The 27,879-nt window shown below is 45.1% G+C and overlaps 1 protein-coding gene across 8 annotated transcripts in view; it reads left to right on the top strand.

Annotated features, from left to right (window-relative positions):
• Nucleotides 1-27,879, top strand: part of DMD (dystrophin) — a 4,177,531-nt gene that overhangs the window by 1,241,022 nt on the left and 2,908,630 nt on the right. For 7 of the 8 annotated variants that reach the window (XM_075336500.1, XM_075336497.1, XM_075336503.1 and 4 more), the window contains exon 9: nt 18,707-18,841. The exons of the other annotated variant lie outside the window; for it this stretch is intronic. In XM_075336500.1, coding sequence (XP_075192615.1) covers nt 18,707-18,841 — 135 coding nt within the window. The remainder of the gene's footprint in view (nt 1-18,706; nt 18,842-27,879) is intronic. 8 annotated transcript variants of the gene reach the window in all.

The raw sequence follows: 27,879 nt of genomic DNA, 5'->3' as shown, positions 1-27,879 counted from the left end.
AACTGCTGCCACTGAAGGGGTGGGTGTGTGTGGGGCCCAATTTTTGGAAAAAAGGGAGACTCCGCTTGGAGTAACCCTTGCTTACATTGTTTTTAAAAGAAGCCAAGATGAACAGAGCTGGGATCAGGAAAGACTTAGCTACCTACCCTGGTGTCATCCTGGGGACGGATAAGAATGGCGTATTTTTGAATGTGCTTGATGCAAATGTAGCTGTGAAGTGTACAACTGGGGCACAACTGCTGCCACTGAATGGGTGGGTGTGTGGGGCCCAATTTTTGGAAAAAAAGGGAGACTCCGCTTGGAGTAACCCTTGCTTGATGTGTTTTTAAAAGAAGCCAAGATGAACAGAGCTGGGATCAGGAAAGACTTTGCTACCTACCCCGGTGTCATCCTGGGGACGGATAAGAATGGCGTATTTTTGAATGTGCTTGATGCAAATGTAGCTGTGAAGTGTACAACTGGGGCACAACTGCTGCCACTGAATGGGTGGGTGTGTGGGGCCCAATTTTTGGAAAAAAGGGAGACTCCGCTTGGAGTAACCCTTGCTTACATTGTTTTTAAAAGAAGCCAAGATGAACAAGTCATGGGTCAGCAAAGACTTTGCTACCTACCCCGGTGTCATCCTGGGGATGGATAAGAATGGCGTATTTTTGAATGTGCTTGATGCAAATCTAGCTGTGAAGTGTACAACTGGGGCACAACTGCTGCCACTGAATGGGTGGGTGTGTGGGGCCCAATTTTTGGAAAAAAGGGAGACTCCGCTTGGAGTAACCCTTGCTTACATTGTTTTTAAAAGAAGCCAAGATGAACAAGTCATGGGTCAGCAAAGACTTTGCTACCTACCCCGGTGTCATCCTGGGGATGGATAAGAATGGCGTATTTTTGAATGTGCTTGATGCAAATGTAGCTGTGAAGTGTACAACTAGGGCACAACTGCTGCCACTGAAGGGGTGGGTGTGTGTGGGGCCCAATTTTTGGAAAAAAGGGAGACTCCGCTTGGAGTAACCCTTGCTTACATTGTTTTTAAAAGAAGCCAAGATGAACAGAGCTGGGATCAGGAAAGACTTAGCTACCTACCCTGGTGTCATCCTGGGGACGGATAAGAATGGCGTATTTTTGAATGTGCTTGATGCAAATGTAGCTGTGAAGTGTACAACTGTGGCACAACTGCTGCCACTGAATGGGTGGGTGTGTGGGGCCCAATTTTTGGAAAAAAAGGGAGACTCCGCTTGGAGTAACCCTTGCTTGATGTGTTTTTAAAAGAAGCCAAGATGAACAGAGCTGGGATCAGGAAAGACTTTGCTACCTACCCCGGTGTCATCCTGGGGACGGATAAGAATGGCATATTTTTGAATGTGCTTGATGCAAATGTAGCTGTGAAGTGTACAACTGGGGCACAACTGCTGCCACTGAATGGGTGGGTGTGTGGGGCCCAATTTTTGGAAAAAAGGGAGACTCCGCTTGGAGTAACCCTTGCTTACATTGTTTTTAAAAGAAGCCAAGATGAACAAGTCATGGGTCAGCAAAGACTTTGCTACCTACCCCGGTGTCATCCTGGGGATGGATAAGAATGGCGTATTTTTGAATGTGCTTGATGCAAATCTAGCTGTGAAGTGTACAACTGGGGCACAACTGCTGCCACTGAATGGGTGGGTGTGTGGGGCCCAATTTTTGGAAAAAAGGGAGACTCCGCTTGGAGTAACCCTTGCTTACATTGTTTTTAAAAGAAGCCAAGATGAACAAGTCATGGGTCAGCAAAGACTTTGCTACCTACCCCGGTGTCATCCTGGGGATGGATAAGAATGGCGTATTTTTGAATGTGCTTGATGCAAATGTAGCTGTGAAGTGTACAACTAGGGCACAACTGCTGCCACTGAAGGGGTGGGTGTGTGTGGGGCCCAATTTTTGGAAAAAAGGGAGACTCCGCTTGGAGTAACCCTTGCTTGATGTGTTTTTAAAAGAAGCCAAGATGAACAGAGCTGGGATCAGGAAAGACTTAGCTACCTACCCTGGTGTCATCCTGGGGACGGTTAATTATGGCGTATTTTTCAATGTGCTTGATGCAAATCTAGCTGTGAAGTGTGCAACTGGGGCACAAGTGCTACTACTGAAGGGGTGGGTGTGTGTGTGGCCCAATTTTTGGAAAAAAGGGAGACTCCGCTTGGAGTCACCTTGCGGTGTTTTACATGATTTTAGAAGGGCGTGCCATGCCTATATCTGTGTGTCCTCCTCTTTTTCCTTGTCCAGCTGTTTTGTTTTCGCATGAGTATATGTCCTTGTCACTTTCCAATGTGTTTGAGTTGTTTGTCACCTTTAGGACACCTTTGAGGGTGTTTTCTAGGTGTTTTTCTGTGTTTGTGATTGCCTGCCATTGTTTCCTATGCAGTTCGAGTTCGGTTCGTCGAACGTTCGACGAACCGAACTCGAACGGGAGGTCCGTTCGGCGAACCAACCTCGAGCCGAACCGCGACCGGTTCGCTCATCTCTAGTCACAAGCAATGTATTAACTAGGCTGATGTGGACGGAGGGCGCAAGTCAGACTGTGAACCCATAAATCTTGTGGAAACAGGAGCGGTGTGTTTAGTATTAGGCAGCAATAAATGCTAGAGTACTGCTTTGTAATTATTTGCAAAGGCCACTAGCAACGTATTAACTACGCTGATGTGAACAGGAATGATGTGTTTAATGTATCTGGCAGCAGTAAATGCTAGAGTACAGGTTTGTAACTATTTACAAAAGCCACTAGCAATGAATTAATGTGGCTCATGTGGACGGATGGCACAAGTCAGGCTTTGAACCCCTATATATTGTGGAAACAGAAACGGTGTGTTTAGTATTAGGCAGCAGTAAATGCTAGAGTATTGCTTTGTAACTATTTGCAAAGGCCACTAGGAATATATTAATGTGACTGATGTGGACGGACGGCACAAGGCAGGCTGTGAACCCCTAAATATTGTGGAAACAGGTCGAGATTCTCTACCTAATCCTCAATCTCTCCCTCCCGGCTATGACCTTGTTCAGTGGTTTCAGCTCTTAAAAGAGCTATTATATTCTGGACGGTACTATGGAGGTGATTACTCGCTGCTTTAAACTCTGTCCCTGCTCGAAAATCTGTCCCTTTGTATGCTACACTGACCTATACACTTCAGCCAGCCTTGAAAATGGCTTTTTGTGTTATTAATAGGCCTACATTCTCCCTTGTAGCTGCTCGCTCTATCCCTATACGCATACAACATTGGCTCCGGACGCAGTGTGCGCAAAATGATGCATGGCCAGCCAATCACAGTAATCCCACAACAAAGTTGGCTGCGACATTACTGTGATTAAGAAGCCTAGCATGTTTACTGGCTACAAATCAGGTGCCAAAATGGCTGGGTGAGACATCTGAATATAGCGAGGTGAATACATAAAAACTCGCAATATAACAAATACCCAGAATACCATACTATGTGTGTGAGTAGCAAATAGTAACGATTACACTCGCTCATCACTAGTATTTGCATAGCTTTACTTTTTAGTTATCTCTGAGCTAATGAGCTGAGACTAGTTTATATGATGTCTTCCAGATACATTAACAGAGTGATTTCTGCTCTTCTTTCTTTTTGTAATCATGAAGAAGCATGGAGTATAATATACAGTAGTCTAGATGATATTATATAACAGCTCTGAGCAATGTAATGTGCATGTTCTTTCCATTGTCGCCTTCCTTTTCTTCCTCTTCATAGACTTTGATAAAACATCATGACACAGCACACCAGACCATAGGGTGAAAAGTTTATAAAAAGGTATAATGCCTCCAGGTAATATGCTCACCTGCAGGAGTTGTGAAAGATCAATAACTGTTGCTGCTACCCCATGGTTGCTACTCCACCAGGGTGCTTGAAGGAAAAAGGATTTCATGATTTTGGGCTGAGCTAAGGAAAATGAAGATCATCAGTCTACATTTCTTTGTAATACTTTAGAAGACACTAGTCCAACGTGGAATTACCTTGTAGTATAAAAACTGCTCCTTTATATTATTAGATAAAGGATTTAAATTTTAGTTAGTGCAGCCCAAAATCTTGATCTGTCTTTTCCTTCTTCATAGACTTTAATTGACAACTGCACTCTTACACTTAATTGAACTGTTAACTTGTCAAGTTTTAAGATAGACAGTTTTTAGCTGTTTTTTTAGAGTGAATGATGAGTTAAGGATGAAGTGAGAAGGTTAAAAATTGCATATTTCTCTGATAAGATACATAATATTAAATTGACTTTTCAGTGCCTAAGGCTTCTTTTCTCCTGCACACTAGTGCTGTCCTATATAGAGATGAGCAGACAAGTAGAAGTTCCGGTTCTGCTGGTCCAGATTAACTTTTCTAAAGTTCAGTTTTGGACCCGGATTTGACCTGAACTTCATTTGAAGTCAGTGATTGGCAGTTCAGATCTACATCCACAAGCAGATAGCCATAAACAGAAAACTTCCCTGGGAGGATGGGTGGCAATTTTTCCATTTTTTTGGGGGGGGTGCACACTACATCTGATCATACTGTTGTTACCCAGAGTGTGAGCCATTCAGACACTGCAAGCGACTCGAACTGGGCCAAGGACAGTGCATACCTGAGCACAGCGATGCTTGCATGAGTTGTTTGCATTCATAAAGCACCGGAACTTTGTTTTCTTGGAAAAGTCTGAGTTCATACTTCAGGTTCCCTCAACTCTAGTCCTATGCAGTAGAAAGTGAAGGGAGAACACAGTAAGCTTCATTTGGTTGAACAGAAAAATTGCATAGTGAGCTCTCTTTTATCATCGGGAGTAGTAGTGAGTGAGCATTACCATGCTTGGTACTTGTATCGAGCAGTTGGATGCTCGGACGTCTCAACTAGAGTTGAGCGCGGTTCGTGGTTCGTGGTTCTCCAGTTCGCGGCTCGAGTGATTTTGGGGCATGTTCTAGATCGAACTAGAACTCGAGCTTTTTGCAAAAGCTCGGTAGTTCTAGAAACGTTCGAGAACGGTTCTAGCAGCCAAAAAACAGCTAAATCATAGCTTGGTTTCTGCTGTAATAGTGTAAGTCACTCTGTGAATCAAACTATTATCACATTTCAGTGTATAGTGTGCGTGAACAGCGCCTTCAGATCACTGCTGTTTCTATAATGGCGATCGCCATTTTTTTTTTTTTTTTTTCTTGTCTTCCTTCCCTAAGTGCGCGCGTCTTGTGGGGCGGGCCAGCATGTCAGCCAATCCCAGACACACACACAGCTAAGTGGACTTTGAGCCAGAGAAGCAACGGCATGTGTGATAGGATCTGCATGTCACATGTCCCTGCATTATAAAACCGGACATTTTCTTCACGGACGCCATTATCTGCCTTCTGCGTCTTTGGTGTCAGACATCACTGTCGCAGCTCCGTCTTCCTGAGTCCTATAGCCGATACAGCTGTATGCGCTGCATACACAGCGTTAGACAGCTTAGGGAGAGCACTTTATAGCAGTCCTTTTAAGGGCTCCAACCGGCAGGGTCAGAGAGCCATAGGTGACAGGTCCTGCAAACAGCAACAGCGTCTGTGTAGCCCAGGTCAGGGATTTCCTACCTGCATTTCACCATTAGGAGGGAATAGAAAGGCAGGCTTCCATTCCTCTACCCAGAGCACCACAATCCTGCCACTGTACCCTCTTGTCCTCTGCACACTCCAACTGATAACTAAGCCATTATACTAGCAAACACTCAGTGTACCTAGTGGCATCCTATACGTGGCTATTGGACTTTGCTATAGTCCCACTAGTGCAAAGACATTTGCAGAGCGCGTCTGCCTGCATTGCACACTACAACTCATTCTAAACAAGCCATTATACTAGCAAACACTCAGTGTACCTAGTGGCATCCTATACGTGGCTATTGGACTTTGCTATAGTCCCACTAGTGCAAAGACATTTGCAGAGCGCGTCTGCCTGCATTGCACACTACAACTCATTCTAACCAAGCCATTATACTAGCAAACACTCAGTGTACCTAGTGGCATCCTATACGTGGCTATTGGACTTTGCTATAGTCCCACTAGTGCAAAGACATTTGCAGAGCGCGTCTGCCTGCATTGCACACTCCAACTCATTAAAACCAAGCCATTATACTAGCAAACACTCAGTGTACCTAGTGGCATCCTATACGTGGCTATTGGACTTTGCTATAGTCCCACTAGTGCAAAGACATTTGCAGAGCGCGTCTGCCTGCGTTGCACACTACAACTCATTCTAACCAAGCCATTATACTAGCAAACACTCAGTGTACCTAGTGGCATCCTATACGTGGCTATTGGACTTTGCTATAGTCCCACTAGTGCAAAGACATTTGCAGAGCGCGTCTGCCTGCGTTGCACACTACAACTCATTCTAACCAAGCCATTATACTAGCAAACACTCAGTGTACCTAGTGGCATCCTATACGTGGCTATTGGACTTTGCTATAGTCCCACTAGTGCAAAGACATTTGCAGAGCGCGTCTGCCTGCGTTGCACACTACAACTCATTCTAACCAAGCCATTATACTAGCAAACACTCAGTGTACCTAGTGGCATCCTATACGTGGCTATTGGACTTTGCTATAGTCCCACTAGTGCAAAGACATTTGCAGAGCGCGTCTGCCTGCGTTGCACACTACAACTCATTCTAACCAAGCCATTATACTAGCAAACACTCAGTGTACCTAGTGGCATCCTATACGTGGCTATTGGACTTTGCTATAGTCCCACTAGTGCAAAGACATTTGCAGAGCGCGTCTGCCTGCGTTGCACACTACAACTCATTCTAACCAAGCCATTATACTAGCAAACACTCAGTGTACCTAGTGGCATCCTATACGTGGCTATTGGACTTTGCTATAGTCCCACTAGTGCAAAGACATTTGCAGAGCGCGTCTGCCTGCGTTGCACACTACAACTCATTCTAACCAAGCCATTATACTAGCAAACACTCAGTGTACCTAGTGGCATCCTATACGTGGCTATTGGACTTTGCTATAGTCCCACTAGTGCAAAGACATTTGCAGAGCGCGTCTGCCTGCGTTGCACACTACAACTCATTCTAACCAAGCCATTATACTAGCAAACACTCAGTGTACCTAGTGGCATCCTATACGTGGCTATTGGACTTTGCTATAGTCCCACTAGTGCAAAGACATTTGCAGAGCGCGTCTGCCTGCGTTGCACACTACAACTCATTCTAACCAAGCCATTATACTAGCAAACACTCAGTGTACCTAGTGGCATCCTATACGTGGCTATTGGACTTTGCTATAGTCCCACTAGTGCAAAGACATTTGCAGAGCGCGTCTGCCTGCGTTGCACACTACAACTCATTCTAACCAAGCCATTATACTAGCAAACACTCAGTGTACCTAGTGGCATCCTATACGTGGCTATTGGACTTTGCTATAGTCCCACTAGTGCAAAGACATTTGCAGAGCGCGTCTGCCTGCGTTGCACACTACAACTCATTCTAACCAAGCCATTATACTAGCAAACACTCAGTGTACCTAGTGGCATCCTATACGTGGCTATTGGACTTTGCTATAGTCCCACTAGTGCAAAGACATTTGCAGAGCGCGTCTGCCTGCGTTGCACACTACAACTCATTCTAACCAAGCCATTATACTAGCAAACACTCAGTGTACCTAGTGGCATCCTATACGTGGCTATTGGACTTTGCTATAGTCCCACTAGTGCAAAGACATTTGCATAGCGCGTCTGCCGGCATTGCACACTCAAACTCATTTTAACTAAGCCATTATACTAGCAAACACTCAGTGTACCTAGTGGCATCCTATACGTGGCTATTGGACTTTGCTATAGTCCCACTAGTGCAAAGACATTAGCAGAGCACATCTGCCTGCATTGCACACTACAACTCATTCTAACCAAGCCATTATACTAGCAAACACTCAGTGTACCTAGTGGCATCCTATACGTGGCTATTGGACTTTGCTATAGTCCCACTAGTGCAAAGACATTTGCAGAGCGCGTCTGCCTGCGTTGCACACTACAACTCATTCTAACCAAGCCATTATACTAGCAAACACTCAGTGTACCTAGTGGCATCCTATACGTGGCTATTGGACTTTGCTATAGTCCCACTAGTGCAAAGACATTTGCAGAGCGCGTCTGCCTGCGTTGCACACTACAACTCATTCTAACCAAGCCATTATACTAGCAAACACTCAGTGTACCTAGTGGCATCCTATACGTGGCTATTGGACTTTGCTATAGTCCCACTAGTGCAAAGACATTTGCAGAGCGCGTCTGCCTGCGTTGCACACTACAACTCATTCTAACCAAGCCATTATACTAGCAAACACTCAGTGTACCTAGTGGCATCCTATACGTGGCTATTGGACTTTGCTATAGTCCCACTAGTGCAAAGACATTTGCAGAGCGCGTCTGCCTGCGTTGCACACTACAACTCATTCTAACCAAGCCATTATACTAGCAAACACTCAGTGTACCTAGTGGCATCCTATACGTGGCTATTGGACTTTGCTATAGTCCCACTAGTGCAAAGACATTTGCAGAGCGCGTCTGCCTGCGTTGCACACTACAACTCATTCTAACCAAGCCATTATACTAGCAAACACTCAGTGTACCTAGTGGCATCCTATACGTGGCTATTGGACTTTGCTATAGTCCCACTAGTGCAAAGACATTTGCATAGCGCGTCTGCCGGCATTGCACACTCAAACTCATTTTAACTAAGCCATTATACTAGCAAACACTCAGTGTACCTAGTGGCATCCTATACGTGGCTATTGGACTTTGCTATAGTCCCACTAGTGCAAAGACATTAGCAGAGCACATCTGCCTGCATTGCACACTACAACTCATTCTAACCAAGCCATTATACTAGCAAACACTCAGTGTACCTAGTGGCATCCTATACGTGGCTATTGGACTTTGCTATAGTCCCACTAGTGCAAAGACATTTGCAGAGTGCGTCTGCCTGCGTTGCACACTACAACTCATTCTAACCAAGCCATTATACTAGCAAACACTCAGTGTACCTAGTGGCATCCTATACGTGGCTATTGGACTTTGCTATAGTCCCACTAGTGCAAAGACATTTGCAGAGCGCGTCTGCCTGCGTTGCACACTACAACTCATTCTAACCAAGCCATTATACTAGCAAACACTCAGTGTACCTAGTGGCATCCTATACGTGGCTATTGGACTTTGCTATAGTCCCACTAGTGCAAAGACATTTGCAGAGCGCGTCTGCCTGCGTTGCACACTACAACTCATTCTAACCAAGCCATTATACTAGCAAACACTCAGTGTACCTAGTGGCATCCTATACGTGGCTATTGGACTTTGCTATAGTCCCACTAGTGCAAAGACATTTGCAGCACGTCTGCCTGCGTTGCACACTCCAACTAATTATAACTAAGTTGCATTGTCAGGGATATTTATTCTTTATTATTCTGCTGTTAATAAAGCTAGACCACCACTGCAATCTTCACCACCTCTCAATTTTTACTACCACATTTTCAGTCCACAATCTTGTCGCAATCAACATGAGTGGCAAAATGACAGATGCTGGTGGAAAGGGGAAGAGGCGTGGTGTAAAAGGCAAAAAAGGTTTTGTCCGTGGGGAAGGTGGCAAAGCTCCATTATCATCTGCTGAAGATAGACCATCTACCAGCAAAAGTAAGATGTCTACTACTTACCGTGGACAATCCGATGTGCTCCCTTTGTTACGGACACGAACAACAGGAACAAAGGTAGATGATGGGCAAAAAAGGAAAATGCTTGAATGGATCTCAAGTGGTCCAACAAGTGCCCTCTCTGCCACTTCAAGTACCGCATCCAAAAAACACCAGTCCTCTGAGTTGTCATCCCAATCAAACTTGCTTTCTCCCAGCTCTGAAGTCTCCATCAGCCCTGCACAGTATGGTGGAACTGAGATGGCTGAGTCTGCAGAGCTGTTCAGTCACACTATAGCCTGGGAATCAGAGGTCTGCTCCCAAGCTACAGTGAGTACAGAACAGGAAATGGTCTGCAGTGATGCCCAGAACCTTTGTGACTCAGATTCAGGCCGTGAGGACCAAGTTTCTGAGCATAATGTTGACCCTTTGTCACAAACTGTAACACCTGTGGTTATAGACAATGAGGAACATACTGATGAAGATGAGACGCAGATACCCGATTGGGATGACAACTTAAATATTCGTTCAGGGCAAGAAGAGGCTCGGTCTGAGGGGGAGGGGAGTGCAAACACAACAATTGATGATGACGTTCTAGATCCCACCTACTGTCAACCCCCAGTCAGGCACTCGAGGAGGTCAACAGAGGCGGTGGAGGAGGATGCAACCGACGACGAAGTTACCTTGCGCCTTCCTGGACAGAGTCGGAGCACTGGTAGCACGTCTACAACTGCATCCTCAGCCACCACTCTGCCTATGAGCATTATTCGTGGTGGATCAACAGGTCGCATGGCCTCTAAGCCTTGCCTAGCCTGGTCCTTTTTTCACATCGAAAAAGATCGCCCAACTCATGTGATATGTAACATTTGTCATGATTCTGTTAGTAGAGGTCAAAACCTCAGCAGTTTGACAACTTCTTCCATGAATCGTCACATGACTAAATATCATAAGTCCCGGTGGGAAGCTCACCGTGCTGCAATGCGGCCTAGTGGAGCGAACCATCCACCGCCCGCCCCTTCCACTGCATCCGCGCGCTCTTCATCTTCTAGGACTGTGGGGACAGCTGCCACACCTGTTTTTCCACGCAAAACTTCCACCACTGTAACCGCAACAGGCAGTTTGCTTGTAAGGTCGTCAGTTGGTTTGGAAGGGGAAACAAGTGAGTGTGTACAGCTCTCTCAGACATCGATAGCACCAACGTTGGATGAAGGCAACATCATGTCTCCGCCTGCACTTTCCTCACAAACCTGCATTTTTCCAGGGACACCCTACTCAACACCGTCTACACACAGCAGCCAGATCTCTGTCCCTCAGATGTGGTCAAATAAAAGGCCACTTCCTCCGACCCATGACAAAGCTAAGAGGTTGACTCTATCCCTCTGTAAGCTGTTGGCTACCGAAATGCTGCCTTTCCGCCTAGTGGACACACAGGATTTTAGAGACCTTATGTCTGTCGCTGTGCCCCAGTACCAGATGCCTAGTCGCCACTACTTCTCTAAGAAAGGTGTGCCCGCGCTACACCAGCATGTCGCACACAACATCACCGCTTCCTTGAGAAACTCTGTGTGTGAACGGGTGCATTTCACCACCGATACTTGGACCAGTAAGCATGGACAGGGACGTTACATGTCGCTGACTGGGCACTGGGTAACTATGGTGATAGATGGTGAAGGGTCTGCTGCACAAGTCTTGCCGTCCCCACGACTTGTGTGTCAATCCTCTGTCTGTCCAAGTTCCGCCACTGCTTCTGCATCCTCCACCTCATCTGGGTCCTCCACCTCCGCCCCAAGCCTGCCTGGTCAGGCCACCAGCGTTCTCACTGCGCAGAAGGAATCACGCACCCCTCATTACTATGCTGGCAGCAGAGCGCAACGGCATCAGGCGGTCTTTAGCTTGACATGTCTTGGTAATAAGAGTCACACAGCTGAGGAGTTGTGGTCAGCTTTGCGGTCCGAGTTTAATAAATGGTTGTCTCCACTCAAACTGCAGCCTGGTAAGGCCGTGTGCGACAATGCTGCAAACCTGGGTGCGGCACTTCGCCTGGGCAAGGTGACACACGTACCTTGTATGGCTCACGTGTTGAACCTTGTCGTGCAGCAATTTTTAACACACTATCCCGGCCTAGATGGCCTTCTGAACAGGGCACGAAAACTGTCAGCTCACTTCCGCCGTTCAAGCGCCGCAGCAGAGCGACTTGCATCGCTCCAGAAGTCTTTCGGCCTGCCGGTTCATCGCCTGAAATGCGATGTGGCGACACGCTGGAATTCAACTCTCCACATGTTACAGCGACTGTGGCAGCACCGCAGAGCCCTGGTGCAATACGTCATGACGTATAGCCTGGGCCAACGAGATGCAGAGGTGGGGCAGATCACCCTGATGGAGTGGTCTCAGATCAAGGACCTATGCACCCTTCTGCACAGTTTCGACATGGCGACGAATATGTTTAGCTCTGACAATGCCATTATCAGCATGACGATTCCAGTCATTTACATGCTGGAGCACACGCTAAACACTATTCGGAGTCAGGGGGTGGGACAACATGAAGGGGAGGAACTACAGGAGGATTCATATGCGCAAGGGACAACAACATCACGAAGGTCCAGACGTTCATCATCACCAACGCAGCAGGCATGGGACCATGGGGGACAGGGATCGACAAGGGCGCATAGTAGCAGGCGAAATGTTGAGCAAGGTGCAGGAGAACATGAAGAAATGGAGGACGAACTGTCCATGGACATGGAAGACTCAGCGGATGAGGGAGACCTTGGTCAAATTTCAGTTGAAAGAGGTTGGGGTCAGATGTCAGAGGAAGAAAGAACGGGTAGCACCTCTATGCCACAAACACAGCATGGACTTGGTCCGCATGGCTGCGCAAGACACATGAGTGCCTTTTTGTTGCACTACCTCCAACATGACAGTCGTATTGTCAAAATTAGAAGTGATGATGACTACTGGATTGCCACACTATTAGATCCCCGGTACAAGTCCAAATTTTGTGACATAATTCCAGCCATAGAAAGGGACGCACGTATGCAGGAGTATCAGCAGAAGCTGTTACTAGATCTTAGCTCGGCTTTTCCACCAAACAACCGTGCAGGTGCAGGGAGTGAATCTCCCAGTTGTAACTTGACAAACATGGGACGGTCTCGTCATCTTCAACAGTCTACCCGTACCAGTAGGACCTTTTCTGGTGCCGGTAACAGCAATTTTATGGAATCTTTTCATAATTTTTTTAGACCCTCTTTTGCAAGGCCACCAGAGACAACAAGTCTGACACATACTCAACGGCTGGAGAGGATGATACAGGAGTATCTCCAAATGAACATCGATGCCATGACTGTGCAACTGGAGCCTTGCTCCTTTTGGGCTTCAAACATAGAAAAATGGCCAGAGCTCTCCAGTTACGCCTTGGAGATTTTGTCGTGTCCAGCTGCCAGCGTTGTCTCTGAACGTGTATTCAGTGCTGCTGGGTGTGTGCTGACAGATAAGCGCACGCGTCTGTCCAGTGACAATGTGGACAGACTGACGTTCATCAAAATGAACAAGTCATGGATCCAGAAGGAATTTACTACCCCTGTGTCATCCTGGGGAGAGTAAATGCTTGTGGATTTGGAATGTGCTTGATGCAAATCAAAACATCCTGTTTGCAACTAGGGCCCAAGTGCTGCCACTGATGTGGTGGGTGTCTGTGTGGCCCAATTTTTGGAAAAAAGGGAGACTCCGCTTGGAGTAACCCTTGCTTGCTGTGTTTTTAAAAGAAGCCAAGATGAACAGAGCTGGGATCAGGAAAGACTTTGCTACCTACCCCGGTGTCATCCTGGGGACGGATAAGAATGGCGTATTTTTGAATGTGCTTGATGCAAATCTAGCTGTGAAGTGTACAACTGGGGCACAACTGCTGCCACTGAATGGGTGGGTGTGTGTGGGGCCCAATTTTTGGAAAAAAGGGGAGACTCCGCTTGGAGTAACCCTTGCTTACATTGTTTTTAAAAGAAGCCAAGATGAACAAGTCATGGGTCAGCAAAGACTTTGCTACCTACCCCAGTGTCATCCTGGGGACGGCTAAGAATAGCGTATTTTTGAATGTGCTTGATGCAAATCAAAACATCCTGTTTGCAACTAGGGCCCAAGTGCTGCCACTGATGGGGTGGGTGTCTGTGTGGCCCAATTTTTGGAAAAAAGGGAGACTCCGCTTGGAGTAACCCTTGCTTGCTGTGTTTTTAAAAGAAGCCAAGATGAACAGAGCTGGGATCAGGAAAGACTTTGCTACCTACCCCGGTGTCATCCTGGGGACGGATAAGAATAGCGTATTTTTGAATGTGCTTGATGCAAATCAAAACATCCTGTTTGCAACTAGGGCCCAAGTGCTGCCACTGATGTGGTGGGTGTCTGTGTGGCCCAATTTTTGGAAAAAAGGGAGACTCCGCTTGGAGTAACCCTTGCTTGCTGTGTTTTTAAAAGAAGCCAAGATGAACAGAGCTGGGATCAGGAAAGACTTTGCTACCTACCCCGGTGTCATCCTGGGGACGGATAAGAATAGCGTATTTTTGAATGTGCTTGATGCAAATCAAAACATCCTGTTTGCAACTAGGGCCGAAGTGCTGCCACTGATGGGGTGGGTGTCTGTGTGGCCCAATTTTTGGAAAAAAGGGAGACTCCGCTTGGAGTAACCCTTGCTTGCTGTGTTTTTAAAAGAAGCCAAGATGAACAGAGCTGGGATCAGGAAAGACTTTGCTACCTACCCCGGTGTCATCCTGGGGACGGATAAGAATGGCGTATTTTTGAATGTGCTTGATGCAAATCTAGCTGTGAAGTGTACAACTGGGGCACAACTGCTGCCACTGAATGGGTGGGTGTGTGTGGGGCCCAATTTTTGGAAAAAAGGGGAGACTCCGCTTGGAGTAACCCTTGCTTACATTGTTTTTAAAAGAAGCCAAGATGAACAAGTCATGGGTCAGCAAAGACTTTGCTACCTACCCCAGTGTCATCCTGGGGACGGCTAAGAATAGCGTATTTTTGAATGTGCTTGATGCAAATCAAAACATCCTGTTTGCAACTAGGGCCCAAGTGCTGCCACTGATGGGGTGGGTGTCTGTGTGGCCCAATTTTTGGAAAAAAGGGAGACTCCGCTTGGAGTAACCCTTGCTTGCTGTGTTTTTAAAAGAAGCCAAGATGAACAGAGCTGGGATCAGGAAAGACTTTGCTACCTACCCCGGTGTCATCCTGGGGACGGATAAGAATAGCGTATTTTTGAATGTGCTTGATGCAAATCAAAACATCCTGTTTGCAACTAGGGCCCAAGTGCTGCCACTGATGTGGTGGGTGTCTGTGTGGCCCAATTTTTGGAAAAAAGGGAGACTCCGCTTGGAGTAACCATTGCTTGCTGTGTTTTTAAAAGAAGCCAAGATGAACAGAGCTGGGATCAGGAAAGACTTTGCTACCTACCCCGGTGTCATCCTGGGGACGGATAAGAATAGCGTATTTTTGAATGTGCTTGATGCAAATCAAAACATCCTGTTTGCAACTAGGGCCGAAGTGCTGCCACTGATGGGGTGGGTGTCTGTGTGGCCCAATTTTTGGAAAAAAGGGAGACTCCGCTTGGAGTAACCCTTGCTTGCTGTGTTTTTAAAAGAAGCCAAGATGAACAGAGCTGGGATCAGGAAAGACTTTGCTACCTACCCCGGTGTCATCCTGGGGACGGATAAGAATGGCGTATTTTTGAATGTGCTTGATGCAAATCTAGCTGTGAAGTGTACAACTGGGGCACAACTGCTGCCACTGAATGGGTGGGTGTGTGTGGGGCCCAATTTTTGGAAAAAAGGGGAGACTCCGCTTGGAGTAACCCTTGCTTACATTGTTTTTAAAAGAAGCCAAGATGAACAAGTCATGGGTCAGCAAAGACTTTGCTACCTACCCCAGTGTCATCCTGGGGACGGCTAAGAATAGCGTATTTTTGAATGTGCTTGATGCAAATCAAAACATCCTGTTTGCAACTAGGGCCCAAGTGCTGCCACTGATGGGGTGGGTGTCTGTGTGGCCCAATTTTTGGAAAAAAGGGAGACTCCGCTTGGAGTAACCCTTGCTTGCTGTGTTTTTAAAAGAAGCCAAGATGAACAGAGCTGGGATCAGGAAAGACTTTGCTACCTACCCCGGTGTCATCCTGGGGACGGATAAGAATAGCGTATTTTTGAATGTGCTTGATGCAAATCAAAACATCCTGTTTGCAACTAGGGCCCAAGTGCTGCCACTGATGTGGTGGGTGTCTGTGTGGCCCAATTTTTGGAAAAAAGGGAGACTCCGCTTGGAGTAACCCTTGCTTGCTGTGTTTTTAAAAGAAGCCAAGATGAACAGAGCTGGGATCAGGAAAGACTTTGCTACCTACCCCGGTGTCATCCTGGGGACGGCTAAGAATAGCGTATTTTTGAATGTGCTTGATGCAAATCAAAACATCCTGTTTGCAACTAGGGCCCAAGTGCTGCCACTGATGTGGTGGGTGTCTGTGTGGCCCAATTTTTGGAAAAAAGGGAGACTCCACTTGGAGTAACCCTTGCTTGCTGTGTTTTTAAAAGAAGCCAAGATGAACAGAGCTGGGATCAGGAAAGACTTTGCTACCTACCCCGGTGTCATCCTGGGGACGGATAAGAATAGCGTATTTTTGAATGTGCTTGATGCAAATCAAAACATCCTGTTTGCAACTAGGGCCCAAGTGCTGCCACTGATGGGGTGGGTGTCTGTGTGGCCCAATTTTTGGAAAAAAGGGAGACTCCGCTTGGAGTAACCCTTGCTTGCTGTGTTTTTAAAAGAAGCCAAGATGAACAGAGCTGGGATCAGGAAAGACTTTGCTACCTACCCCGGTGTCATCCTGGGGACGGATAAGAATAGCGTATTTTTGAATGTGCTTGATGCAAATCAAAACATCCTGTTTGCAACTAGGGCCGAAGTGCTGCCACTGATGGGGTGGGTGTCTGTGTGGCCCAATTTTTGGAAAAAAGGGAGACTCCGCTTGGAGTAACCCTTGCTTGCTGTGTTTTTAAAAGAAGCCAAGATGAACAGAGCTGGGATCAGGAAAGACTTTGCTACCTACCCCGGTGTCATCCTGGGGACGGATAAGAATGGCGTATTTTTGAATGTGCTTGATGCAAATCTAGCTGTGAAGTGTACAACTGGGGCACAACTGCTGCCACTGAATGGGTGGGTGTGTGTGGGGCCCAATTTTTGGAAAAAAGGGGAGACTCCGCTTGGAGTAACCCTTGCTTACATTGTTTTTAAAAGAAGCCAAGATGAACAAGTCATGGGTCAGCAAAGACTTTGCTACCTACCCCAGTGTCATCCTGGGGACGGCTAAGAATAGCGTATTTTTGAATGTGCTTGATGCAAATCAAAACATCCTGTTTGCAACTAGGGCCCAAGTGCTGCCACTGATGGGGTGGGTGTCTGTGTGGCCCAATTTTTGGAAAAAAGGGAGACTCCGCTTGGAGTAACCCTTGCTTGCTGTGTTTTTAAAAGAAGCCAAGATGAACAGAGCTGGGATCAGGAAAGACTTTGCTACCTACCCCGGTGTCATCCTGGGGACGGATAAGAATGGCGTATTTTTGAATGTGCTTGATGCAAATCTAGCTGTGAAGTGTACAACTGGGGCACAACTGCTGCCACTGAAGGGGTGGGTGTGTGGGGCCCAATTTTTGGAAAAAAGGGAGACTCCGCTTGGAGTCACCTTGCGGTGTTTTACATGACTTTAGAAGGGCGTGCCATGCCTATATCTGTGTGTCCTCCTCTTTTTCCTTGTCCAGCTGTTTTGTTTTCGCATGAGTACATGTCCTTGTCACTTTCCCATGTGTTTGTGTTGTGTTGTGAGTTGTTTGTCACCTTTTGGACACCTTTGAGGGTGTTTTCTAGGTGTTTTACTGTGTTTGTGATTGCCTGCCATTGTTTCCTATGGGCTCGAGTTCGGTTCGTCGAACGTTCGACGAGCCGAACTCGAGCCAGACCCCCCGTTCGGCGAACCGCCTCGAGCCGAACCGGGACCGGTTCGCTCATCTCTAGTCTCAACAGTATAATTGAAGTAAATGAAGAACTCAAGGATTTTTGTTTGAGTTTCCCATTTACTTCCATTATACTTGGTACAGGAGCCAAGCCTTTCTAAGCGTTTAACTGGTCATTTACCGAGCACTCGAGTGTGATAATACTCGCTCATTACTAATCAAGAGGCATGCCCTTTGATAGGTACAGTAAAAACTGTTCCAGCTTCAATTGATCAGTGGCGCAGCTCCAATTACAGGATTTGATCAATTTAATTTCAAAATCTGGTAAAAGGGACCTTTTTGAATACCTTTTACACCACCATAATTGTTGAGACTAACCTTGTAGCTGCTGAGAAGTCTTAAATGATGGGATAAATGACGCATTTCTAGAGGTAAACATTTGCTTTAAGTTTGTGTGATCTCCATGTGTTTTGTATGAGTGTCCTGCAGTGTCGAAAATTAAGATTGTAATACCTCGTTTCTGTAAAGAGGTGGAATATTTTGGTGCTTCATAAACAAGGTGAAACACAGCATAATGTCAGGGATTCCTCTGAGGTTTTTTTTCTACAGTACATAATAATACAATAGTTAGCACAATGTTTTCCATGTAAAATAAATTAAAATTCAACTCTCTGACACCAATTTATCATAATGTTGAAAACTGTTCAAATATTATTTGAATTTGAGCCATCATTTTAGAAATATGTTTTCAACAATTAAAAAAAATATTTTCCCCTATATTTTCCCTTGCAGTTTTGCTATAGTAACAGTATATTTATGTGAATCTGGGAAATTTCAACCATGATGATTTGTGCTCTAAATTCAGAAGTATGTATTTCTGGTGTATACACATTATGTAACATTCATTTTCTTTAAAGTAAAGAAGTCAAATCATATTAAAGGATATAATGGATTAAAAGAGATTTGCTGCTGGATTACGGATTTAAAACATATATGAATCTTGGTTTGTATGCTTTTACCAATCTGTGTGTGCCTTTTGTCCTCTCATCTCTTCTTCTCAGATCACTGTCAATGTAGCACAGGGACGTGTGCACACCCCTTCACCTCCTCCCAAACCTCGCTTCAAAAGCTATGCCTACACACAAGCTGCTTATGTCATGTACCCTGACCAAAAAGGGAGACAGTTCCCTCCACAGGTCTGTTAAAATGTTTTACGGTGTAAAAAATTTTAACGTGCTTCTGCATGCTGCATGTGATTGTGTAGGAGTTAATCCAGACTGCCTAAATGTGGTTGTTAAATGTAAATGTTTTAATAGGCCATATTCACACATTGAGCATTTTTTGAGTTTTTTATCTTAGTTTTTCTAAGCCAAAACCAGGAGTGGAACAATCAGAGAAACACAGGCACCACTTCTGCATTTTCACCCACTCCTGGTTTTGGCTTACGAATACTGATGTAAAATACTGAACAAATACTAAATGTGTGACCGTGACCTTGGCTATGTTCCCACGTTGAGCTTTTGGGGAGTATTTGATATTGCACAATTTCTGCCCCATTTCTGCACCTGTTATGTATATCAGGATACTTGAGTTTTTTTCATTGCTTTTTTTTACATGCATTTTTATCACGTTTTTGACGCTGCTTCTTTTGAATCCTATTATTATTTCTTGCTTTAAATAAAGCTGCTTTGTTTTTGATCCATTTTTGTACTTGGCTTTGACAAAACTTTGTTGAAATACCTAGGTGTAGATTAATTTTTTGATGAATTTACACAGCGGAAATGCACTAGAAACACATTTTTTAATTTTCTCCAACTAATGCTAGTTCAATAGGAAAAATCTGCACATAAAACTGTAATAACTCACCAAAAGCTCATTATGGGAATGTAGTCAAGGAAGCTTTTACTAATGCTATAACAATATAAATTAACATATAATAAAGTTTTATGGCTGTAGCTATAGCAATGCTTTAAAACATATAAGGTTTCAAAAAGTTAAAAAAAAAAACCCTTGAGTAAAACTGTAAGTCACACTGAGTCACTAATGGTGACTTATCTACTTTATCTAACAAAGTCCAGTGAGATGAAAATGTGGAACAGATGTATCATACAGGTGTTATTGAAAAAAGACGGTATATTTTCTTTTGTTTAGTTAGTTCACACTGTGCCACTTATTACTTATGACATTTTTTAAAGGGACACTGTCAGCACAGAATGACTGTTCAAACCAAGTACAGGTGCTCGGTGCATCATGGGGGAACTCATCATTTATATCCATGGTTCATTTACTTGTTTTCCCTCAATCACCCTCCCCTCTTGACAGCTCTGGCTTCATAGGGTGGAAATAGCAAAAAAACAAGCAGGTGAGATGGTGTATTTAAATGATGGCGATGCCATGATGCATCCAGTGCCTGTAATTGGTTTGAACAGTCATTTGGTGCTAACAAAGTCCTTTTAATCATAGAGATGAGCAAATCTGGCAAAATTGGAATTCACCTCGTTGCATGTTGATTTTACTAGAAAATCCATTTACATATAACTTATTTTCCATGTCCCTTAAAATGCTCTGGGGTCTCCCAAGACCTCTGAGCATAATAAAAATATTTTGTAGGAAATAAAGTAAATCCTCATACTCACCTCACTACTCACCTCTCCAGCCCCTCTGCTCCTCTTCTGCCACCTTCTGGTCATCATCACATCTTTGAATGGGTGTCAGCAGCACTAAAATTCACAGGACCTTACCTTGAGGGCTTAGTAGGCCCCGGGGAGTTCTGTGCATGTAACTGAAAATCATGATTCCATGCTACCATGGGCCACAACCTTTGCAGGCGCATGCGCAGGACACTCCTAGGTCTTGTAAATCCAAAAAGCTTGTTCTAGCAGCACCAAACCGAAGCTCCGATGAGGATCACTCTAATTTTTTCACTCATATTTACTCAATTAGCAATACAAGTTGATAGACAAGGTATCCCAATGAGTGGCAGTGTCGCTTTCTGATATTTGTAGTTTAACTATAAAGGCTGCTTTATACGCAGCGACATCATTAGCGATGTCACTCGTGAAAGCACCCACCCCGTCGTTTGTGCGTCACGGGCAAATCGCTGCCCGTGGGGCACAATATCGCTAGGCCCCGTCACACGCACTTACCTTCCCAGCGACGTCGCTGTGGCCGACGAACTGCCTCTTTTCTAAGGGGGCGGTTCATGCAGCGTCACAGCGACGTCACACCGCAGGCATCCAATAAAAGCGGAAAGGCGGGGAGCAGCCGCATTATCGACATGCCCACCTCGTTGCCGGAGGACACAGGTAAGCTGTTGTTGATTGTTCCTGGGGTGTCACACGTATCGATGTGTGCTGCCTCAGGAACGAAGAACAACCTACGTCCACAATGACCAACGAGATTTTGAAAATGAACGACGTGTCAGCGATCAACAATAAGGTGAGTATTTTTGATCGTTAACACTCGTACAGAGCTGTTACACGCAATGACGTTACTAATGACGCCGGATGTGCGTCACGAATTCCGTGACCCCTACGACATATTGTTAGGTATGTCATTGCGTGTGTGACGCCCTGGACTATCCAGGTCATCCCAGGTAGTCACACACAACACCACACCCCCCTTCCAGTTAGGAAGAACCAGCCAAATCAAAACCCTTGTCACCACCCTCCAGGTTTGATGTCCACACCAGGGGGTGGAGCTAGGCGGTAGGCTCTGCCCACTGAGGAGTTCACAGGCCTGGAGGCGGGAACCTAAGTAGTCAAGTTCAGGCTCTGGAGGAGTCAAGATCAAGTTCAAGTAGAAGCAGAGTAGTTTTGACAGTGAAGGAGGGAGGTTGAGTTCACAGGCAGACCTGCGCTTAGGCCTGCCAAAAACTACCGGTGGCTGGGTTGGAGCCCAGTCACCATTGGCAAGGAGGCAGATGGTGGTAGCTGCCTGCATTAGATTGGGAAAATGACCGGTGGAACCGTAAGGGACCGGGACAGGGTAGTGGCCCACCGGAACCCAACCGGGGAGCCAACTGGATACCAGAGCACCAGGCAGGGTACTCAGACGCAGCACAAAGCCCTGAAACGACAGGGCCAAGTCAAATCAACTGATTGCAGGCTGGACTTAAGGACCTACCCCACACAAATCCCTTTAGAAGACAACAGCCCAACCATACCGGGTAACGCCACCGCCAAGGCATAGAGACCCAAAGGGCCAGCGTCTGCAGGCAAACAGGTTCCTCCGGCATATACCAGTCGGGGAGCGGACTACCGGTGTCTAGGCACAGGAGTCAAAACATTTACACAGAGGTGCAGGAGAAAGGTGGGGACCACCAACCTAGTCTGGAAGAAGCTGCAGTCGGCTGCGGGTCCCGTTCATCACTCCGTTTGGTTTACCAGCAACTCCAGTGTCTTGTTTCAGAGTGAGTACACCAGTGCCATCAGGCATCGCACCGCACTGCACCGCAACACTTCACCCTGCACCCCGACCCTCGCCTATCGGGCCCCGGGACCAACAACCCCTACCCACGGAGGGGTCAACACCTGGCTGCGCCATTACACTGCTCCCGGGATCCCCGCACCTTCACCGCAGCGGTGGTGTCCACAATCACCACAACCCGTGAGTGGCGTCACGAACTGTCATTCCAAATCAAACACCCAAATCCCCGCGTGTAGCGCCAACTCCCTTGCAGAGCAACGTGACCCCTGGGTCCGTGAGAAGCTCGAGCCACCACCCGCAGTACGAGCACGGATCCGAGCAGCTCGGCGGTCGCAGCTGAGCCCGCGGGGCGGTACACGTGTAAAGCCCCCTTAAGCCCAATGTGTTACAAGATACAAAGTCACTGACTAGCAAAGGTGTTATTCTATGAATACTGCATTTTTATAATTGCTAGCTCTATAGAGACATACTGCTAAAAAAAAAAGAGATACATTTTCCCTAATACAGATATATTTTAATAAGTGCTGAAACATTAAAAAGTAGGTAATGACAAATGCAAAAAGATTAAATTGAAATGGTAGCAATAAAATCAAGGTTGTAGTGTCCTGAGAGTAAGATAAATCTAAAATAAAAATGTCCGCACCAAGTTTATAAAAACAGATTTATGAGAGGGCAAGTGTCACATAAACCACAAGTGTATAAAATCAAGCTCCATATCATTCCATATCCCTGAAAGCATGGAATCAATATAGGTAAATATACTTAAATAAAGTATATAATAATAGCCAGCATTATTAGATTTTTCAGCGTTTTATTTACGTTCACTTTTTCTTTTAACACTACTTCTAATTGGCCTAATATGAGTCTTGTATAATCAGTCTGTTATGCTTTCTTCCACACATGAATATTTAATTACCCACAGCTTGCATATCTCCTAGATTGATTATTCACTTTATGTTTGTTTGCAATTCTATCCAAAAGGATCCTATTTTGATTATTTAATCTGCTAAATTGAGGTCTCCTCAATAATTCCCTAGATTTGAGTTTCATAGCAAATCAGATTGATTTCCATTTTGGAGTGTCAATGGATATGCTAATATTAAAATGTCTGCCACCAACTATTCTAAATTATATAGCTAGCTTTTTAGATATTTCCAGAACAGTCAACAATTGGAGAAAGATTAGGCGAGGGAAACTAAAGCAAAGTCAGGGACAGAATCAAGGGTCTTTATTAGGTGATTGGTCAGGACATGATGAATCATGGGACAATACAAAGATTCAGTCTCAATTTGCAGTTTACAATGCACTTCATTTGTACATAGGAAGAAGGATTAATCTCTATCTCTTTCACTACTTTGTTGATGAGACCTTACTCGATTACAGATGAACAGTTCTCCACTGTTTTTTCTCTTTTTCTCTTGCCTTAAGCTTTTGTAGCCCACAATCCTGCATCAATAACTCCCAGAATGTCTATCTGTCTCACAACTCACTGGATTATATCTCATTGACAAAATTCCAGACATCCCATGCAGGAAAATTTACTATTCTGAATCCTACGGTCTCTCACTCTGGTCCACTGACAGTCTCCCAATGGCTCCACTGAACATTACGACACTGCTTCTCATGTCTCTACGCTGACTACAGCTCCCTGGCACACTGCAAGTTGACTTTGCCAGGCCTACTCTGCTCGCATAATCTGAGCAGGCTCCTTTGGCATCTCACATGATCACTTCACACTATTCAATAATGCCAACTATTTGTTTCTCAATTAAACATTTTTTCCAGAGCCTTCTCTGAATCTGTGTGGGCTTATTTTGATGCTTGGTAAATTTTCCTTTTGCAAAATGTCAGAAAAAAATCATATTTCCTAGTTTTCATCAAGCTTGGTAGGGACTAACGGCATCAGCAAATACGGCAGCCAACACGTCCTTTCACATAAGGTCCTTGCAGGTACATAAATGTAATATAGCATATAAACATGTCAAACAAAACATTTTTATGCAAAACAGAACCTAATATGGTAATTTATTAGCATGGACATGGCCAGGTACTGCCCATCCGCCGCATATTCATTTGAATTAGGTGTAGATATGCAGTACCCAGCTATGGCCACTATATTTGAAGGACTTAGGGGTGCTTCACACATAGCGAGATCGCTATCGAGATCGCTGCTGAGTCACGATTTTTGTGACGCAGCAGTGACCTCATTAGCGATCTCGCTCTGTGTGACACTGAGCAGTGATCTGGCCCCTGCTGTGAGATCGCTGCTCGTTACACACTGCTCTTGTTCATTTTTTAGACGTTGCTCTCCCGCTGTGAAGCACACATCGCTGTGTGTGACAGTGAGAGAGCAACGATCTGCATGAGCAGGGAGCCGACGTCTGGCAGCCTGCGGTAAGCTGTAACTAAGGTAAATATCGGGTAATCAAGGGAAGCCCTTTCTTGGTTACCCGATATTTACCTTAGTTATTAGCGTACGCAGCTCTCAGACTGCCAGTGCCAGCTCCCTGCACATGTAGCTGGAGTACAGATCGGGTAAACAAGCACAGCGGTTTGCTTATTAACCCGATGTGTACTGTGGCTAGGAGTGCAGGGAGCCAGCGCTAAGTGGTGTGCGCTTGTAACAAAGGTAAATATTGGGTAACCAAGCCATTGGTTACCCGATATTTATCTTAGTTACCAAGTGCAGCGTCGCTTCCACATGTCGCTGCTGGCTGGGTGCTGGTCACTGGTCACTGGTGAGATCTGACTGATTGACAGCTCACCAGCGACCATGTAGCAATGCACCAGTGATCCTGACCAGGTCAGATCGCTGGTGGGATCGCTGGAGCGTCGCTAAAGTGTGACGGTACCCTAAGATGTGCAGCTCCGCAACTGAGCAATACCATCACTGGGAAAAGCTGAAGTGCGGGAGTGTTGGGTGTTGGGTGTTACACTCCCACAATAAGACATTAATAACCTATCCCAAGGATCAATTTCTGACAAGCCACTTTAAGGTTTAGCCCCTTACTGGAACAGAATTAATGTCTTGACAGTTAAGGGTCATAGGATGGTAAATAAAATCACAACTTCACTTTTCAGATTGTATGTTTCATTGCAGTAAAACGTTTTATTAAATTTCCAGAAATCAGTGCAGCAGTTGATTGGCGTGTGCGTTGGGCGGGACTTTGTTGGTCAGATCTTCCTTTATTATTTCTCCTCTGTGTAGTTTCATGGCCTCTGTGTAACTAGATTCCCCCCATCGCTACGATTATAATTATGGCTAGGGTGTGCAGTATACGCTTAAAGTATTTCAGTCACTTCAGTAAAATGATGCCAGATTCGGCACCTGGGCATACCACTGCCTATTATGCCATCTTATTGAAGAGGCTGTGCTCCAGCTTGTGATGCCTCAGAAGCGCATTCTAAAGGAGGTGCATTCCCCCTTAGGCTATGTGCACACAGTGCGTTTTTCGCGGCGTTTTTGCGCGTTTTTCGGGTGCATTTTTGGCCTCAAAACTGCATGACTTCGCTTCCCCAGCAAAGTCTATGAGTTTTCATTTTTGCTGTCCGCACACAGCTTTTTTTTTAAGCTGCATTTTTGAGCTTAAAAAAAAAATGGACATGTCAATTCTTTCCTGCGTTTTTCTGCGTTCCCCCCCCCATGCAATGCATTGGAAAAATGCAGAAAAACACAGAGATAAAAAACGCAGCAAAACGCAACCAAAAATGCACCAAATCGCGGTAAAAATGCATGCGTTTTTTGCCGCATTTTATTTTTCGCGGTCCGTTTTTGTGTGTTTTTAGCGGCCAAAAACGCACAAAAATGCAGCATCAAAAAAACGCAGCATGTGCACATAGCTTTATATACTCTACACTTGTAAACATTGCAGGAGCGAATGCGTTCACAAGACAAGAGAAGACTCTGCCCCCAACAGCAGCTCCCATGATGCTTCAGAGGAGGACACTTTTCATGCTTTTTTTTAATTGAAATGACTGAAATACTTCAAGGGTATACTGAGCACACGCTGGCCAGAATTATACTTGCGGCAATGCGGGGAATCTTTTTACATAGAGGTCATGAAACAACACAGGGGAGGAATAATAAAGGAACACCTGAGTGACCCACATAGTCCAGCCCCAATGCGCAGGCCAATCAACTGCCGCACTTGTTTCTGTAACTTTGATAAAAAATGTTACTGCAATGTAATATACAATCTAGGAAGGTTTGATTTTATTCACCATCCTAGCACCAGTGTGGCACTGCCTTTACTTTATATGTGCATATCCTGCTGGGTAGTTCCTTTTTCATATGAAAACAAATGTAAAGCATATACTGACAGGTTAAATGCTTAATAATGGTGAATGAAAGACTGACTAGACTGTGTACAGAAATAATAAAGAGTTAATATAAGACTGAACTAAAGATGTATTAAGTATCTGTTACAAGATCAATATTGACCAGCTTTTTACTTCTTATTTTAGTCCTACTTCTCCCCTGGGAATTTCATCTTCTTCTTTATATAAAAAAAGATCCATCATATGGTTTCAAAGATATAGGCCTTTTTATTCAGTGCTAATATTTGTCATCTTTACTGAGAGGGTGTGGCTCACAGGATTTCCTGCCAAAGAGAGCATATTATTTTCATATAATTTTTTGAGTTCGCTTCATTGGACCAATAGTCTAATATTAAATTCATATACATGCTCCCTGAATACAGTGACTATGTCATGATTTCTCTGTGAAGAGCATCTTGCCTTTGGAGATGCTCTGTTGCGCTCTCCTGAGTTTCTGACCTAGCAGTTTGTTGGACAGCACTGAATTTCATGTTGGTGCTTATTACTCAGGTGTTCCACCTCCCAGATAACTGCTCAAGCTTTTTTACTGAGCATGCTCGCCCAGAACCTAGTGCTGTTTATTTGTGTCTCTGCTAGTGTCCTGATCTTTTGCTCTCTGACCCCAGACCGTTATTTGACTCCTCTCTGCCCGCTCCCTGTTCCTGTCAAGACCTCCCGCCTTTTTGACCTCAGACCATGACCTGACCATGCCTCTGCTTTTTCCCTGAACTTATTACATCCTCTCCTGCATTTCTGAGCCATGGTTATTGACCTGACTACACCTCTATTTACTCCTTGTACTCATACGTGTCCTCCTGTGCACTAACCCCGGCTTTCCTGACCACTCTTCCGCCCATACTTCCCCTAAATAGTGGCAAGCATCACAGGCTAGTTATGTGTGCTTGCCATTAGTATATGATTCTACCTTAATTTTCTGGTCCTATCCCATTTAATAAAAGTGCATGGACTTTTTTTTAAGAAAAAAATTATTGCATTTTTTTAATGAAAAAAACTTCAAACTCCTGAACAAAAAGTGTGTACGTTGCTTGAAATAATTTAATGTGGCCTATTTATTGCTCCAATTAGTCTAAAATTAGAAGTGTGACACACATCACTTGAGTATATTGGGCAGTTGCACGTGCTTGCTTTTGGGAAGTGATTCTCGCTACATCAGCTGGACTCACCCACACATGGCCTTTTTTCTTCAACATTAATATAAACAGTTAATTTATTATTGAAACAAATTAAACGTTATGCTTTTGTCCAAAATGTATACTACTAAACCCAAAAATGGCTCGTGTGGTGGATATGGCAAGCCATAGAAAAAAAATTATCATGGATAGGAATGTGGTTGCCACTCTTCGCAGCTCTAGCACCACTGGTAGTGCTGGTGTTGATGGGCAACCTTCCTAACAATAGTAGTAATATACACAAATTACATATGACCTTTGCAAACCGTGCAATCAGCGTTTTGCTCAGGCCACCTCCT

The sequence above is a fragment of the Anomaloglossus baeobatrachus genome, chromosome 2 (assembly GCF_048569485.1).
Source record: "Anomaloglossus baeobatrachus isolate aAnoBae1 chromosome 2, aAnoBae1.hap1, whole genome shotgun sequence".
Lineage (NCBI taxonomy): Eukaryota > Metazoa > Chordata > Amphibia > Anura > Aromobatidae > Anomaloglossus > Anomaloglossus baeobatrachus.
The sequence above is the reverse complement of the archived record's forward strand: the minus strand, read 5'-3'. Positions and strand labels throughout refer to the sequence as shown.